Source organism: Apteryx mantelli, chromosome 6, assembly GCF_036417845.1.
Source record: "Apteryx mantelli isolate bAptMan1 chromosome 6, bAptMan1.hap1, whole genome shotgun sequence".
In the NCBI taxonomy this organism is placed as follows: Eukaryota; Metazoa; Chordata; class Aves; order Apterygiformes; family Apterygidae; genus Apteryx; species Apteryx mantelli.
The window spans coordinates 21,150,462-21,164,827 of record NC_089983.1 but is presented as its reverse complement, the minus strand read 5'-3'; the positions used below and the strand labels follow the sequence as shown (position 1 = coordinate 21,164,827).

Genomic DNA, 14,366 nt, shown 5'->3' with positions numbered 1-14,366 from the left:
AAGCGTAAGAAGTTGATTGGAAAAGTGAGAGCTGCGAAGGCCAGAGGATTTGCCTAAAATTGTAACAGCGGCCAGTCTGCATCAGACCAAGGCATCATTTAGTCCAGTATTTTGTTTGTAGCATTGGCTGAAAGCGTATAGTGAAGAGATGAGAACAGTACGAGCCCATATACTTTTCATGAGTACTTATAGCTTACTTACTCATAGCCTCCAACTATTTTCAATTTAAAAGTTTTCCTGAGCCAGATAAATATTTAAACCTTTGATGGCTTTCTCTTTCAGATACTTTGCCGCCTTTCTCCCTACTCTCCCCCTTGAGCCCCAAAACATTTTAGGCATCTTTTAGCAACAGTTCCACAGCTCCACTACATTTTGTTTTGAACCTGACTCCTATTAGCTTGTGTTATTAGATCTCTAGGGAAGAAAAGGCTTAGAGGAAGCAATGTCCTATAAGTTCCTTAGTTTTGATTTGATGCCAACTAGAGTAAGTGGATATTTAAAAAACAAAACAAAACAAAAAAAACAATGTATTTTGGTCTTGAAGGATGCATCAATCTCTTCATGTATTTCAGCGTTACAAATATCAATTTCTTACGGAATTAGAAACTTTACCTTTCTCACAATGCTTGAGTCTTGGTTACAAATGGGCCTTAATCAGCAAAATCTTTAATGAAGCAAATGCTTTTACTCCTGGTTATGTACAGGATATATTTTATGTAGCATATTAAGTGCTTTTTACAGGGATATCTGCAATTTACTTTTCCCTTTTTCCCCATACAGTGGTATTAGAGTTAGAAGTGACCTTGGCTTAGTTTTGTCTTTTTCAGCTCTTTCCTTCAATAGATGCTCTGTCTTCTTACAGAGGGTGGCTTTTGCTGGTGTTAGCAATAAGGCCAGGATGTTTTATTCATTTATGATGTTATAGCCTTAATATGTGAACACAATAGGCTCCTTCATAGCACATTATTGAAATGAATGGCAAAAATAATCAGTTCTTTGGACTGTAAATAGCAGCATTTCGTTTGTATTTAGTGAAAGACCTTAGAGGTAATCTTTCAGTATCTTATATTTATGGTTAAAATTCTTACAGTACAACACATTTGGAAATAAATTTAATCAAGGCTTGCTTAAAACTAAGGAGAGGTTTCCAATGTATACCAAATCAGGCTTTAAGAATAATGAGATGGGCTGCTAAATTAAAGTAGGATACAGTGGAAAAGAAAATATCCTACTTTCCTTTATTGCTGTATAGAATATATGGAAAGAAGCAGAAATACTCCTGGAGGGAAGAGACAAGCAAATTACTGGAGGAGTTTCACCAGGGAACATAACATTCCTTGTACAGTAAGTGATTAGGGAAATACGTTCTACAGGTGTTTCATCCCAATACAGGTGAAAAGGATGTAACTAGTTAAAAGGAAGAAGTATTGCTCTGCAGCATCAGCTTATAATTCAGTTTTAGAACATCTTTTGTGGTTGTAGAAATTCAGCTAAAGCTTTCTTAAAGTCCTTAGACCTGTAGAAAAAAATCCTCCTTAAAACCTCAGGCATGAATTGGATAACAGCAAAGTTTCTAGTCAAGAAGCTTTTAATCTTCAAATTCATTGTTCTCTTTTGTTGTCTTCTCTCCCTTCCAAGTACAAACACTACATCACATAGGCTTTTTTCTGACTGACCTTTCTCGTCTGTATCAAGGAGCTTGGTCAGTGTTGTATAGACCAGCAGGCTGCACTGTCCCTTTTGGAGACCTCCACAGATGTGGAATAAAGCTCAGTATTACCCAGTAGTGTATTCTGATCATGTGGCTCTACGCATTCTAGGTTTTAGTTCTAAAACTGAGAGAGGAATTAGGAACCTTTATCAGAAAGGGCACAGCGAAGATAGTAGCTTTTTTTTAATGTCTGTTGTGTAACGGACTAGAGTCAAAATGCTAACAGGGAATAAGCCAAGGGACCAAAAGGAGTTTAACTGCTGCCACCTCACCTTTGTGAACTTTTTCCTGTAATAAAAAGCTAGTAGTTGCTGGAAATGCACTTTGTGTCAGTAATGTCAGCCCTGTACCACTGTCTCTTCAGCTGTCTTCTTACCAGCAAACAGGAAGTCAGCTTTCCGGGTGTTGCTTCTAAACTTAAACTTACTATAAATAGTGATTGTGGATCTGATGTCCCTTCCACACAGCAGTATATAGTCCTACTGGATGTTTACTATACATAAATTACACATTTTATATGTTGGGGGGCAGGGGGGAGGACAACAGGAAGGAGTAGAATAAGATACCTTCCCTGAAGACGGTAAAAAGGAAGAAAGTCTGAAATATGCCCTTTATTCAAAGCACAGAATTGTCTGCATCTTTTGTCACTGGTAACTGTTGTCAGCATTAACTGGGCAGACTTCTTCTGATTGATGCAAAAAAGTTTACATGCCGGAAATTCTTTCACCAGTGACACCCAAGAAAGACCCTACTAGAACAACCTCCTGGCAATTGTGGACTAACTTCTTAAAAGTAAACAATAATAATAATAATAATAATAACAACAACAACAAAAAGGGTTAGAATGTTTAGAGACCTGATTCTATATTGATCTCTTTCTTCAGCTTTATTCTTAGACTTAAATACATACTTATTCTTTAACCCAACAAAGCCATAGTCACTAGTGTAATGTTTTATAGGTAACAACGTCTTTTTTTGTTGCTGTTTTTGTTAACCCCAGATAAGACAGTATTCCTTGGGTATAGAAGATCAAAATATAATGGCTTTCAAAGTGAGGGTGAGTTTGGGTTCTTAGTTTGATTTTTTGGGGGGAAGGGGGATTTGTATTTTGTGTGGTTGGGAGGAAGGGTGAACTCTGGAGCATTCTGTAAGATGGTAAAATCTTACCTGAAGTCAAGAGGCTAGAGGTGATGGCTGTGCTGATTTACCAGGCCCAGGACGTCTGGGCTTGAACACTTAAAACACTTCTCAAGAGAGGGAAGTATGAAGCTTATCTTACTGCAATCGTCTAGTGCTTTTGTATTTGAGGGTAAAAGAATATTCATAATAACAGGTTTAATGTGTTAGAGGATTTTTGAGACATTAACACGTTAATACTCCTTTGAAACTTGAATCAACTTGAAAAAAACCTCAACTCTACCCCATTTCCTCTCAATCCTACTTGCTCTGCATGTTGTTATTTTGCCAGTATTGCTCCAACACTCATCACTGAGCATAGAGAAGTTTGTAGAAATTTTTTTCATATGCCTAACCAGGGAGTTCTTCAGAACTTTTTGAACTTAATTTTGTTCTAAATCCCTTGGTACGAATGTATGAGTGTTACTGAAGGAACACAAGAGGACAGATGATTCAAGGCAAGATGTGGCATTATGTTTCTGGAGTAGTTAACGTGAAAGCAAAGACGACTTCTCTTTGAGACAGAGCTTTATTAGATTACTTCAAAAATGCATGACCAAAAAACCACAGATTAAAATCAGTGAAAAGTTCTCTAAAGCTATGGGATAAAAAGACAAAGTTGTACATAAATTGTCACACACTTTCTAAATATAAGATTATTTACACTGACAAGAATGGCAATATCTCTATAATAGAAAACAGTAATCTCTGGGTATCTCTGTATAACCAGAAGCAGGCGAGAACATAGGAAAATTAGAAAATGCCTCTTGTCTTCTGGAAATTCTCCATAAATGGAAATATATTGGAATGTGACCCCTGTTTGGTGTGCATATACATCATGGCTGCATGGAAGTATTGTTTCTCATTGCTCATAGCAGAATACTATTTCCAGTGTTTCCAGCTGACACTGTTTCAAAGTGTTTCTGCCAGATAAAGTCACTACCGCTTTCTAAATAAAAACTGAGTGTATGTTCTAATAATGTTCTGGATGCTTTTGCTACGGTTAATAGTCTTATCAGAAAGGGCAGTACTTAAAATTTTATGAAAATAGTTATGAACAAAAGAAGGGAAAGATTGTTAGGAAATAATTAGATGCAACTAAGAAGACAAATAATGATTTCTTCTCCATTTTTGGGGAACTGCATAAAAAATCAGTATGTTTTAACAGATCTTTAGTGAATGCAGAAAAAATAAATTAAACTGACGGGATATAGTGAGTAACTTACCTTTCCTGGAAACCTGGGGGGGGGGGGGGGAGGGGGCAGAAAGGCTGGAAGAGAGCGTGATGGAGAGCTAGTAGGGGTGATTGTTTATTTTTACAAGTATAATATTAGTACTCTTATAAATTTTGCCTGCTACATTTTTACCAGCTCTGCAGGATAAAAACAGAAGGGTAGATTAGGAAGAAGTTCAGTTCTAATCTGATGATGGAATTGGCCTATAAAGGAGTTGTCACTAAAGAATTGGCTAGTATAGAGGGTCAAAAGTTTTTTCATACAGTGGGCTACACTAACAGAGCTCATCATATCCATACTATTCATAGTCATCCTTAGATGCTATGCAACTTTGGCCATTTACATTAGGTGGAAGAAGCCGAATATAGAAACACTTTCTGCACAGAATATGCATATTCCATGTGAGATGAAAGAGCAAAGAAAGCCTGCGATTTCAATATTTCCTCTCACCTGTGTGTGTTTATTTATTTATTTATTTGTGTGTGTGTGTGTGTGTGTGTGTGTGTGTGTGTTTGTTTGTTTTGCTACTCCAGAAGCAGAGGGCCAGAGAGAGAGAGCCAACTCCATCAAGGTCTCTAGATTAGTACATTGTTCCCATCCCTTTCTAGAAATCTCTGTGATCTTTCAAACTTCCAAGCAGTTTGTCTCGACCGGTGTGTTCTCACACCCTATCCCATACTGGAATGGGGTAGCATTTAACTTCTTGCTTCTCTATTACATCTCATATATGCATGGGTATTATATACATATATATTAAAAAAAAAGATGATTTGGCTTGTGTATGGAATTTTACAGAATGCTGTTTTTTTCCCAATTGCTTTCTACATTATTACTTTATTTCCTGTTGACACTTTTCTCTAGAGTAAAAATACTTTCTAAAAGTATCTTTTAAAAACATTTAAGTCTTTGGGGGTGTTAATGAGCAACAACTAAGATAAGTTAGTTAGTCAAACCTGCAGAAGGTCTCCTCAGAGCAAATACTAAGAAAGAGACGTGGCTTATAATGACTAATTTTGTCAGACTAAAGAAATACGAATCCTTTTGTAAAGCAAGCAGTATTGTGTCTGAATTTGATGGTGTGAAATCGTAACGGAAACAAAGCCCAGGGTTGATGGAGGAAAGGTGTTGACTAATACTGAAGTAATAGAGCAATCAATACTGAACAGATCAAACTGGAATAAAATCTTGGCATGACTCATTTCCTTTCTACCTGGAAAACTTCAAACTCTACATCTCAGAGTTTTTCACCACCTAGGAACCGATTTTAAAAGCTTAGTTATGCCCTTGTTGTCCTAAAGAGAAGCATTGTCTTATGGCCTTTTGCTGAGGACAGCATAGTAATTGAATGAGGTTTTGCTGATCTAGTGAATTGCTCTCATACTTGAGCCTAGCACATAGTTGTAGTGGTTCCTTCAGGTTTCTTGCCCAACAGTGTTTTCATGGTTTTTTTCAAGAAAATGAACATTAAAGATTATTAGACATAACAGAAATAAAAAGTACCAACTGACCAAAGCAAAATGATATGTAAAGTCTGTATTTTTGGCTAAGTTAGGCTTGCTTTCTACTGCCTTGTAGATACCAAGTTATTCCTTAAAGAGCTGTTCAAGGCAGTAAGCCACTTTACAAGTCCAAGTGTCTAGATGGCACAAGAGCAAAATGTGTACTAAAACTCCCAACATCAGTGAAGGTTCTTCTGGGAGACTGATAGTAGTATCTATTAACAAGTAATCCTATCTTTGTTCCATACATTGATGTTACTGATACAGTAAAGCATTGGATACATTAAGAGGCTGAAGCTTACCACAGATGTCCATGAAAGATGTACATAAAAGTATACCTTGCAGGGCCTTTAAGGAGGACCATTGTGCCTTATGCATTCATAGCCTCTACCTAGTTATAGGACTTTGTGCATTTCTTGCTGAGCGTAATGTTGTAAGTAGGAGAGAGAAAGTCACAAAGCAGAAATACTCTAAAATACTGTCCATGTTACAGGCTGCAGACTCAGGAATAGCAAAAGAAAATAAATAAAAGTACATTTCATCCAAAAATGCAGCTCATGTCTTGCATCTTGCAAAGTTTTATTCACCCTATGTTAATGACTACTTGCATGAATTAAAAACTGTCAAGATTAGCAACTCCTAATAGGAAATGAGTTTTATCTGTTGAATAATGGAAGGCAGTTCTTAGGAGTCCAAAGGATTCCAAAATCATTTTATTCAATTATACATACAAATTAAAAAATATCTTGTTTAAAAAACAAATCCCAATTTCTGCCCACTTCTTGGTGGTTTAATTTTCACCACTGAATACCATAGTCAGTAGCTATAAATCTAACAGTGGACATAACAGTAGAGTGAGAATTAAACAAGCTAGCAAAGAAAGATCACATCTATACTGTAGGGTATTTCGTGCTTGAAACTATTCTCAGTCTGGTTTAGGCTTTTATTCCTTTGGTTTTGGTTGTGTCAGGCGTAATAACACAGTGCAAGCAATAAAATCATTTTTTTTCTGCAACAGGAAATGATTTTCTTAATTTATAGTAAGATATGTGTCGACTGTGAGTATAATCCCAAGCATCCGCATCTCAGTTTTTCCCATGTTGAGGCTGGGGGTAGCGATACCATATACGGAGATGTGGCTACGCTCTCAAACCGTCTAGACCGATTGCCTCCGATCGTGCTGGGAATCAAGCCCCAGCAGCAATGACTCCACAGCTTCCGCTTGCGAGCGGTGACTAAACTCGGAGGGAGAGGAGCAGGAGGCTCAGTGCTGAGTCAGGACAGTTACAGGCTTTATTACCTTGCTAAACTCCAATGGCAGGACAAAGGAGATATGCATGAAATAGCCTTTGAAAAAGAACTTATCTTAAACAGAGGAAATGGTTTGAAGGAGATGATAGTTATTTTATCCCCAGGGATGATAACTCCTCATTCTATGTAATGTCTGAATTATTGCTCTAGCCTCTCTTAGTAATTCTCTTCATTGATGATTAGAAGTAGCACTGCACAGCCAATCCTTACTTTGTTTCTAAAATTTATAATTTGCTAAAATAGCTCTAATATCTTAAATACGTTTATCCTTCACTCTTCATATAATGTGGTAAAGTGGTATGATCAAGTAAAGAAAATAAATCTTCCTTTTTCCTCAGCTACTGCCTTACTGATTAAAGTACACATAAAATACTCCTTTCTTAGTTTATTGCCATGGGCATTTGCTAGCATTTGGGAACTTATTAACCCCTCTGAAGTTTTGCTTTGATCAAGTCCAATAAAGTAGTATAACAGCTGAGAGAATAGCAGTAGTCAGTAAATAAGAATAAAAGTTAATCTCATAAATGATCTTTACCTATGAAGAGGCAACATAAAAGGTAGGAAAATAGCAGCAAATTTCAAGGCAGTTATAGGAACTCCCCTAACTTTAATGGAATAATACATTTCTGAGTTGGCTTCCTTATAGAATTACTAGTAGCTGGTAATAAGAACAAGTGGCTGGAACACAGGAACTGCTGTTTATCAAGCTGTGGTATGAAGGTAATGCTTTACTGCAGAAAGTAAAGTTGCGAGATGAATAAATGGAAATGTTCTTTTTTTTTTCTTCCTTGTAGGACACGACATTGATGAAAAACCTATATTTAAAAAAAGTATTTTGATTGAAAAAATATGTATTATTTACTGTTTTACAGTGAAGTAACAGTACAGCAGGGTTATGCAAGTAAGTAAACACTTCAACGTAGCTTATCAAAGCTACACGTGTATAGTCTAGTTGGGAGGAAACAGTCTAGACAAAGCAGTTTTAAATTACTTAAATTATTTAAAATTAAATTTAAACCCTAAATTAAAAAAATCACAACTCATTTTGAATGAAAACAATGTATTTTGAAATCCTTTCTCACTTTCTATGTTTGTTCCCCTCCCCTCTATATTGATAAATTTTCCAAATAAACTTAATTTTTTTATTATTAACACTAGCTAAGCAGCAGACTTGCCAAGAATCCCTCGTGTACAATATTGCTACTTTATGTAGCAAGAATTCTTGCAAGTTTTACATCCAGTTTGAAAACTTTTAAAAGTTGCCATTACTCAGCCACCTTCTCTTAGTCTATCATATTTTCTGTTGGCTTCAAGATTATTTAATTTAGCTTTTATATTAATATAAAATCTGACTGTATTAAGATATAACACTATTGAAGTTTTTAATTTAAAGAAACTTTATTAATTTAGTAAGAAATTAAAATGATCACCGAATATCAATGTTCAGTTCTTCCCCTGCGGATCCTTTAAGCATTACACTTTTTTTGGTTTTTTGTTTTTTTTACTTGAATGCCTAAATATCATGGTATTAGTGAATGTAGGCTGATTGGACATTACTAAATAAGGAAAACAGGAAACAAATTCTGAAATGTGATTCATTAAGTAGTTGTCAATGACGAAAGCACACTTCCCTTTTTTGTGAAAAGCTTTTGGGTCTCTTGTGAGGAGTAACTTGTTGAAAAGAAGAAAGGCAATGTCAAAAGCACTTTTTTCAATGTTTTCATGTATTACTTTAATTATGCTGAATTAAACCAATTATATAAAAAAATTCAGGAATACTTAATGAATATGAAATCATGTCTCTTTTGTTCAGTAGGTTTATTAGCAGTTCTTTTATAAACAAAGCTAAATGCACAGTGTGTTGAGCAAGTTGCCTACCACTATTCCTGATTTATTTATTTTTTTAATTTTTGCCATTCTTGATTGTTCTTCATTGCAAACTAACATTTTTAAAAGTGGCTTCCGATTGTGGTTGCTCCAAATCTTGTTAGCTTTACCTGATGCACTTCATTTTTTTTAGAATTGCTGAGCATGCACATGTCTTCTTACAGTCAGTTTAACTCACGTCAAAGTCCTGTGATAGTACGATCCTTTCATGGGATATAAATCACAAAATTCCCCAGTGGTACCTATAAGAAGTTCAAAACTTTTGGGGGAGATGCACCGCTACTTTAGAAAGACGCTTGACCTTGACTGAAGACTAAAGGAGACTGTGAATATAAAAATTACCTTCAATTAATTCCACTCTCTAATGAACCAGACAGTGCCTTTAGGATGGGATTTTCTAGCTTCGTGTTCCAGCTATTGCTGTCCTAGAATTCACTGTCTATGTCAAAAAGGTCTCAGCTCCGCGACACGACCCCAGCACGCCTAGAGCATCAGCGCTCAGGTGCACCGAGCCGGGACTCGAGCCGCGACCGCGCCCGAGACGGGGGGCCCGTTTTGAAGTCACTAATCGCGGAGTCAGTATTTTTCCACATGAAGGGCAATGGTTTGTAGGAGGACTGGCTTCACAGCGAGGGAAACTGCTACGAAAGCTGTTCACTACTGCTAGTCTTCCGAAGCCCGCAGAAAACAGGTGTGTTTTCTAACGCTTGCTCTTGCGTGGCTCCGCGGGTTCTCGTGTGCTTGGTTCATCGCCGACCTTCTCCCAGGGCTCCCCCGGCTCCGCACCCGCCCCGCCCTGCCCCGCGCGCGCGGTGCTCCCGCCTGTGCTCAGGGCGTCCGACGCTGCCGCCGCCGCCGCCTGTCGGCTACTCCTTTACTTTTCATCGCGCTCACGCAAAAAAAGCGGAACCGCAGCGCTGGACTCCCGGCGGGAACAGCGCGAAACTGACCGCGAACTCACCGCGCTGGTCCCGCGGAGCGGCCCGAGCTCGCCGCCGGCAGCGGGACCCGAGGGTGGCGCGGCGCCGCGCAGGGCCCGGCCTCCTTCCGCGCCGCCGGGCGGAGCCTGCGCGCCCCGACTCCGGCCCCGGCCCGGCGCCTCATGGCGCCGCTACCGCCCGCCCCCGCGGCGGGGCGGGGCCGGCGGCGGCCGAGACCGAGGCGGGAGCTGCGCGCGCGGCAGGGAGGAAGTGGTGGCGCCGCCCCGCCCCGCCCGGCAGCGGCAGACGGAGGCGCGTCCTGCTGCCGCCCGCCCTGCGCTGCGTTCGGCTGGACGCGGCTGGACGCGGCGCCGGGTCATGGCGCGGCTGTGGCTGCTCGTGCTGCTGGGCCGCTGGCTGGCCGCGGGCAGCGCCTTCAACCTGGACGCGGAGCGGCCCGCCGTGTACTCGGGCTCCGAGGGCAGCTACTTCGGCTTCGCCGTGGACTTCTTCGCCCCGGACGCCTCCTCGTAAGTGCGCCGCCCGCCCGCCCGCCGAGCCGCGCCGCGCCCGTCCCGTCCCGTCCCCGGCCCGCGGGGGCGGCAGCGGGGCCCGGCGCCCGGGCGCGCCCCGTCCTGCCCTGCGCTGCCCTGCGCTGCCCTTCCCGCGGCGCGGGCGGGGAGCGGCGGCCCGGCGGGCGGGGAGCCCCCGGCGGGCAGGGAGCCCCCGGCGGGACGCGCTTCCCCGCGCGCTGCGCGTGAGGCTCCGCGCCGGGCGTCTCGGGGAGGCTCCTGCGCGCCGCGGTGCCGCGTCTGCGCCGCTCGCGGAGCTGCCGCGGCTCCGCGCGGGGGAAAGTTCCTCTAACCCCCCGTGTGCTTCCTCGCTGTGTTCGGCGTCAGGTTGCCTGGCGCGCTGCGATGCGAGTCGCAACAGCGTGCGGCAGCGGGGATGTCTGAGACGGTCTCCAGTCCTGCTGTTAAACTTTGCCTTGAGGCTGCTGTAATGAGCTAATCTGCGTTTCTTGGGTGTGGGCTACGTTGAGGTCTAGCCTTTGCCATCTTTTCCTCCTGCCCCATCTTAAGGCGCTTTAAAGCTGGAAAAGCCTGTTGGATTTGGTCATGCTGAGGAGCTTTTCTGTCCCGCTTGGGGGCTTTCTTTTTTTTTTTAAGCTTGCAAACTTTTTAAACAAATGCTATAGCTATTAAGCAAGACTTCTTGCAGTACATTATCCAGCCTCGTTTGTGGGTTTTTCTTGTTGCCTACGATATTGGAGATCATCCTGCCTTAACTTGTATGTGTTGCAACATCTTTCTCTGCTATCTTAATCCTGTAAATCTTGTTGTTTAAAAAAATATATTTTTGTTTCTTGCTTTATTTTTAATTCAGCCTGTGTGGCTGCAGGAAACTGGTAAATGCATGTAGTAGACTTTCCTCCTTGATTTCTGATAGGGAAGTATGTGACCCAGATGTCACTGAAATCACTGATTGGAATCTTTCCACTATTTTAATAATAGCTATTGACCTCAAAGCGCATGTTTGTAAAAGAAAATAGGACTTTTTTGCAACTTTGAACACTAGCATTTTTCAGACTGCCTGAGACACGCGCTGATATTTTTAAGGCTGTTTTGTCTTTTTAATTTTGGGTCTGAATAAAAGTTAGTCTATATCTGCTAAACTAAATCCTAGTACTGTCATTTATCATAAATTTATCCATGCAGCTTTTACAGGAGCAGGCTCTAATGGTAGTAAATACTAAGTTTTTACATATGGAGACTGATCTTTTGCCTACTGAAGTAAATAGAAATACGTGTATGAACCATCCTCCAGGCACAGGCCCGTGATTCTTCCTGAATTATAAGAAAGGCAACATGCACAAAATGCAGACTGGAATACCTGAAACCCCCAAGCTCTCTTGAAGGGGAAAGAGAGGTAGTGGTGAACAGCGAGCGAAATGGTGTCTGCAATTAAATGTTTTGTAGAAAACTTGAGTGAACTGTTTTGCAGCATGATTAGCAAAAGACATTTAATAAAGTCAGTCTTGTTGTATGGATTCTGTCAAACTTATGATGTCGGTTACTTAATTCCCACACCTGTGCTGTTGCTTTGAAAAATTTTGATTTATCACCTGTTCTTTACATGACACAGTTTAAAAAAAAAAAAAAGTAGAGATTAAGTAAGTTTAGTCCAGCTAAAGCTATTTGCATTGATTAGCTTTATAACAAATGAGTGTTAATGGTTCCTGAAAGCTCAAGCTTCTGTTTTATAGTCTATTCCAACCTGCTGGATACCAAAATAAAGCACGCTTAGAAGTCCAATATGAAAGAACTTTTCTGGGAGTCAAAATGGTGGTATTGTGTCAGGGTACTATATAGTGCCTGGCAGAAGACGTAGCTATGAAACTACATGATTGAACATGACTTTATAAAAACTAAAAAACATCTTTCATATGTGCTGTGCTTTAAAAGAATTACATTTGATAATCTGTCTTTCTAGTATACAAGGATATGAAAATACCTGATTTTCTTCATTGGCACATGGCGAAGTACTGGTGAATGATTATTCCTTTAAGTACACCCCTACACATAACTAAAACTGCTGAGGATGTGAATACATTCCCAGTCGTGTGCGCAGCACGTTGGGCAGCTTGTTGTACTCTGCAGGGGATGAACAGTATCAAAACGTAATTTGCGTATTCCCATGACTTTCCCTCTGTTCCCCTTCCCCAGCATACCCAGACCAGACACTTCCTTGTACATAAGGGGTATTTTGTCTAACATTACTGGCAGTATACAAGCCCAATGGCAAAATCCACATACGTAGCCTTTTTTTTCCCTCCCCTCTCCCACCTTGGGAAAAGAGGTGACTAAATCTTTGTGGAGTCCCATAATGATTCCTTTTATTTTCTTAATCTTCACAAAGATTATCTTAAGATTTAAAGTACATGATTAGAATGGGAATGATTTCTTTCTTGTTTTTTTTCTTTTAAACAAATATTCAATGATATAAATATTCAGTAATATAAAGTAAACTGTGAGGCAAGTCACCACCTGTTTGATAGGTTTTAATTACAGTAATTAATGTGTTTCTTTCCTTGGCATTATATATATATATTTAAATATTTCTGTTATAACTAGAGAAAACATCTTAACTAAGTTGATAATGACATTTCAGATTCTTGTTTTTAGAATTGAGATAGTTTATGAGTGGCAACTTAGAGGAGCAAATTATTGCCAAGTAGCCAAAACTTTCTACCAGGGTCCAGAAATTTTTTAAGATTCTGCACATTCAAAAGAGTTGAAAACTATTAAACTATACGGGTTTTCATATCAGTTGTGCTTTGATGAGGTACTACTTGTTTGTATCAGATATTTACATAGTAGGAAGTAACACTGTAGCTCTGTACTAAAATCAAGTCTGGAAGGCAACTATTAAAACCCAGCGCAAGTCTGATGAGTCTGGATCTGGCTAACTGTGACTGTTCTCTCCAGCCAGCCTTGCAGCTCCTTCAGCTAAGTCATTTTCAAAATAAAGTGACCGTAATATCTGATATAGGATGATAAGAGTTGCCTTAACCAGCTACGTGCTCTCTTCTCTCAGTCTAAATGGAAACAACAGAGCAGATTCTGATAAAAGTAAGCGTTTAGTTTTACGTCTGTACTGTATTTCTAATCGACTTCTTCAGGAAAGTGCTGAGTGGCCAAGTGCCTCTGCTAGAGGCGTCAGAGTTCCTGGAAGTTGTTAATAATCTTGTTCCGTTTTTTATTCGGTCTCTTTCTTCTTTTGCAACTTCTGACTTTTGCCACCTGCAAAAGCATAATCTTGGAGCCGTTCTTGCTCAGAGGCACTTAAGAACATACTTGCATAAACAGAGATTTATAGAAGTACAGCAGGTTTTAATAAGGAAATGATTGCTATGTAAGGAATTTCAGAAAAGATTCATTAATGTACAAACCTCTGGTTGACAGTAACTTGGGTTCTCAGGTTCTCGATATTTACTAGAACTAGGCTGACTCACCACTTCTTAATATCTTCTGAGCTCAATTTTGTATATCATGAATTATTCTTATGTACCAAATTAACCAGAAATGATTCCAGACAGTAACTTTCTTTAATCATAGGGGTACATGATTTCCTGTTCTCCTGCATACATGTGTATCTTTCAGAGGAAAAAAGAAAATAAAAGGTTTATTTCATTTTAAATATCTTTTTAAGAAAGTCAGAATACTTTTAATTAAATCTCCATTTATCATCTTTTCTCTTTCTCTTATTTTTGGTCAAACTCAAAGTAGTTTTAATCAGATTTGTGTTTCATGGGTAAGGCCTTTGCTTTCTTCACTGTACAAACGTCATAAAATAGTAATGTCTGTGTGTTAGGTTTTTGACGCTTTTGTTTTCTTTTTGCTGCAGGATGTTTCTTCTCGTGGGAGCTCCAAAAGCCAATACTACGCAGCACAACATTGTAGAAGGAGGCCAAGTGCTCAAATGCAACTGGAACGCGAACAGGAACTGCCAGCCGCTTGTGTTTGACCCCACAGGTAAACGTAGTTCCCCGGCGGGGAGGAGGGTTTCCCTGCTCTCTACCTGGTGCGACCGGCCAGAAGCCGTGGAGGTTCACCGGGGGGTTGTT

General features: G+C 40.2%; 1 protein-coding gene and 1 long non-coding RNA gene across 5 annotated transcripts in view; one reads left to right on the top strand and one right to left on the bottom strand.

The window, feature by feature from the left end:
• Nucleotides 1–8,715: 8,715 nt before the first annotated feature.
• On the bottom strand, nucleotides 8,716–9,886 carry LOC136992344 (uncharacterized). Its single transcript, XR_010884550.1, has 2 exons — nucleotides 9,781–9,886; nucleotides 8,716–9,142 (listed from the first exon to the last, which is right to left on the bottom strand). It is a non-coding gene; the product is annotated as an uncharacterized lncRNA (long non-coding RNA).
• Nucleotides 9,887–10,032: 146 nt separating this feature from the next.
• ITGAV (integrin subunit alpha V) overlaps nucleotides 10,033–14,366 on the top strand; it is a 66,082-nt gene continuing 61,748 nt past the window's right edge. For all 4 annotated transcript variants that reach the window (XM_067298959.1, XM_067298958.1, XM_067298960.1 and 1 more), the window contains exons 1-2: nucleotides 10,033–10,269; nucleotides 14,147–14,274. In XM_067298959.1, coding sequence (XP_067155060.1) covers nucleotides 10,118–10,269; nucleotides 14,147–14,274 — 280 coding nt within the window. In that variant the 5' untranslated portion in view covers nucleotides 10,033–10,117. The remainder of the gene's footprint in view (nucleotides 10,270–14,146; nucleotides 14,275–14,366) is intronic.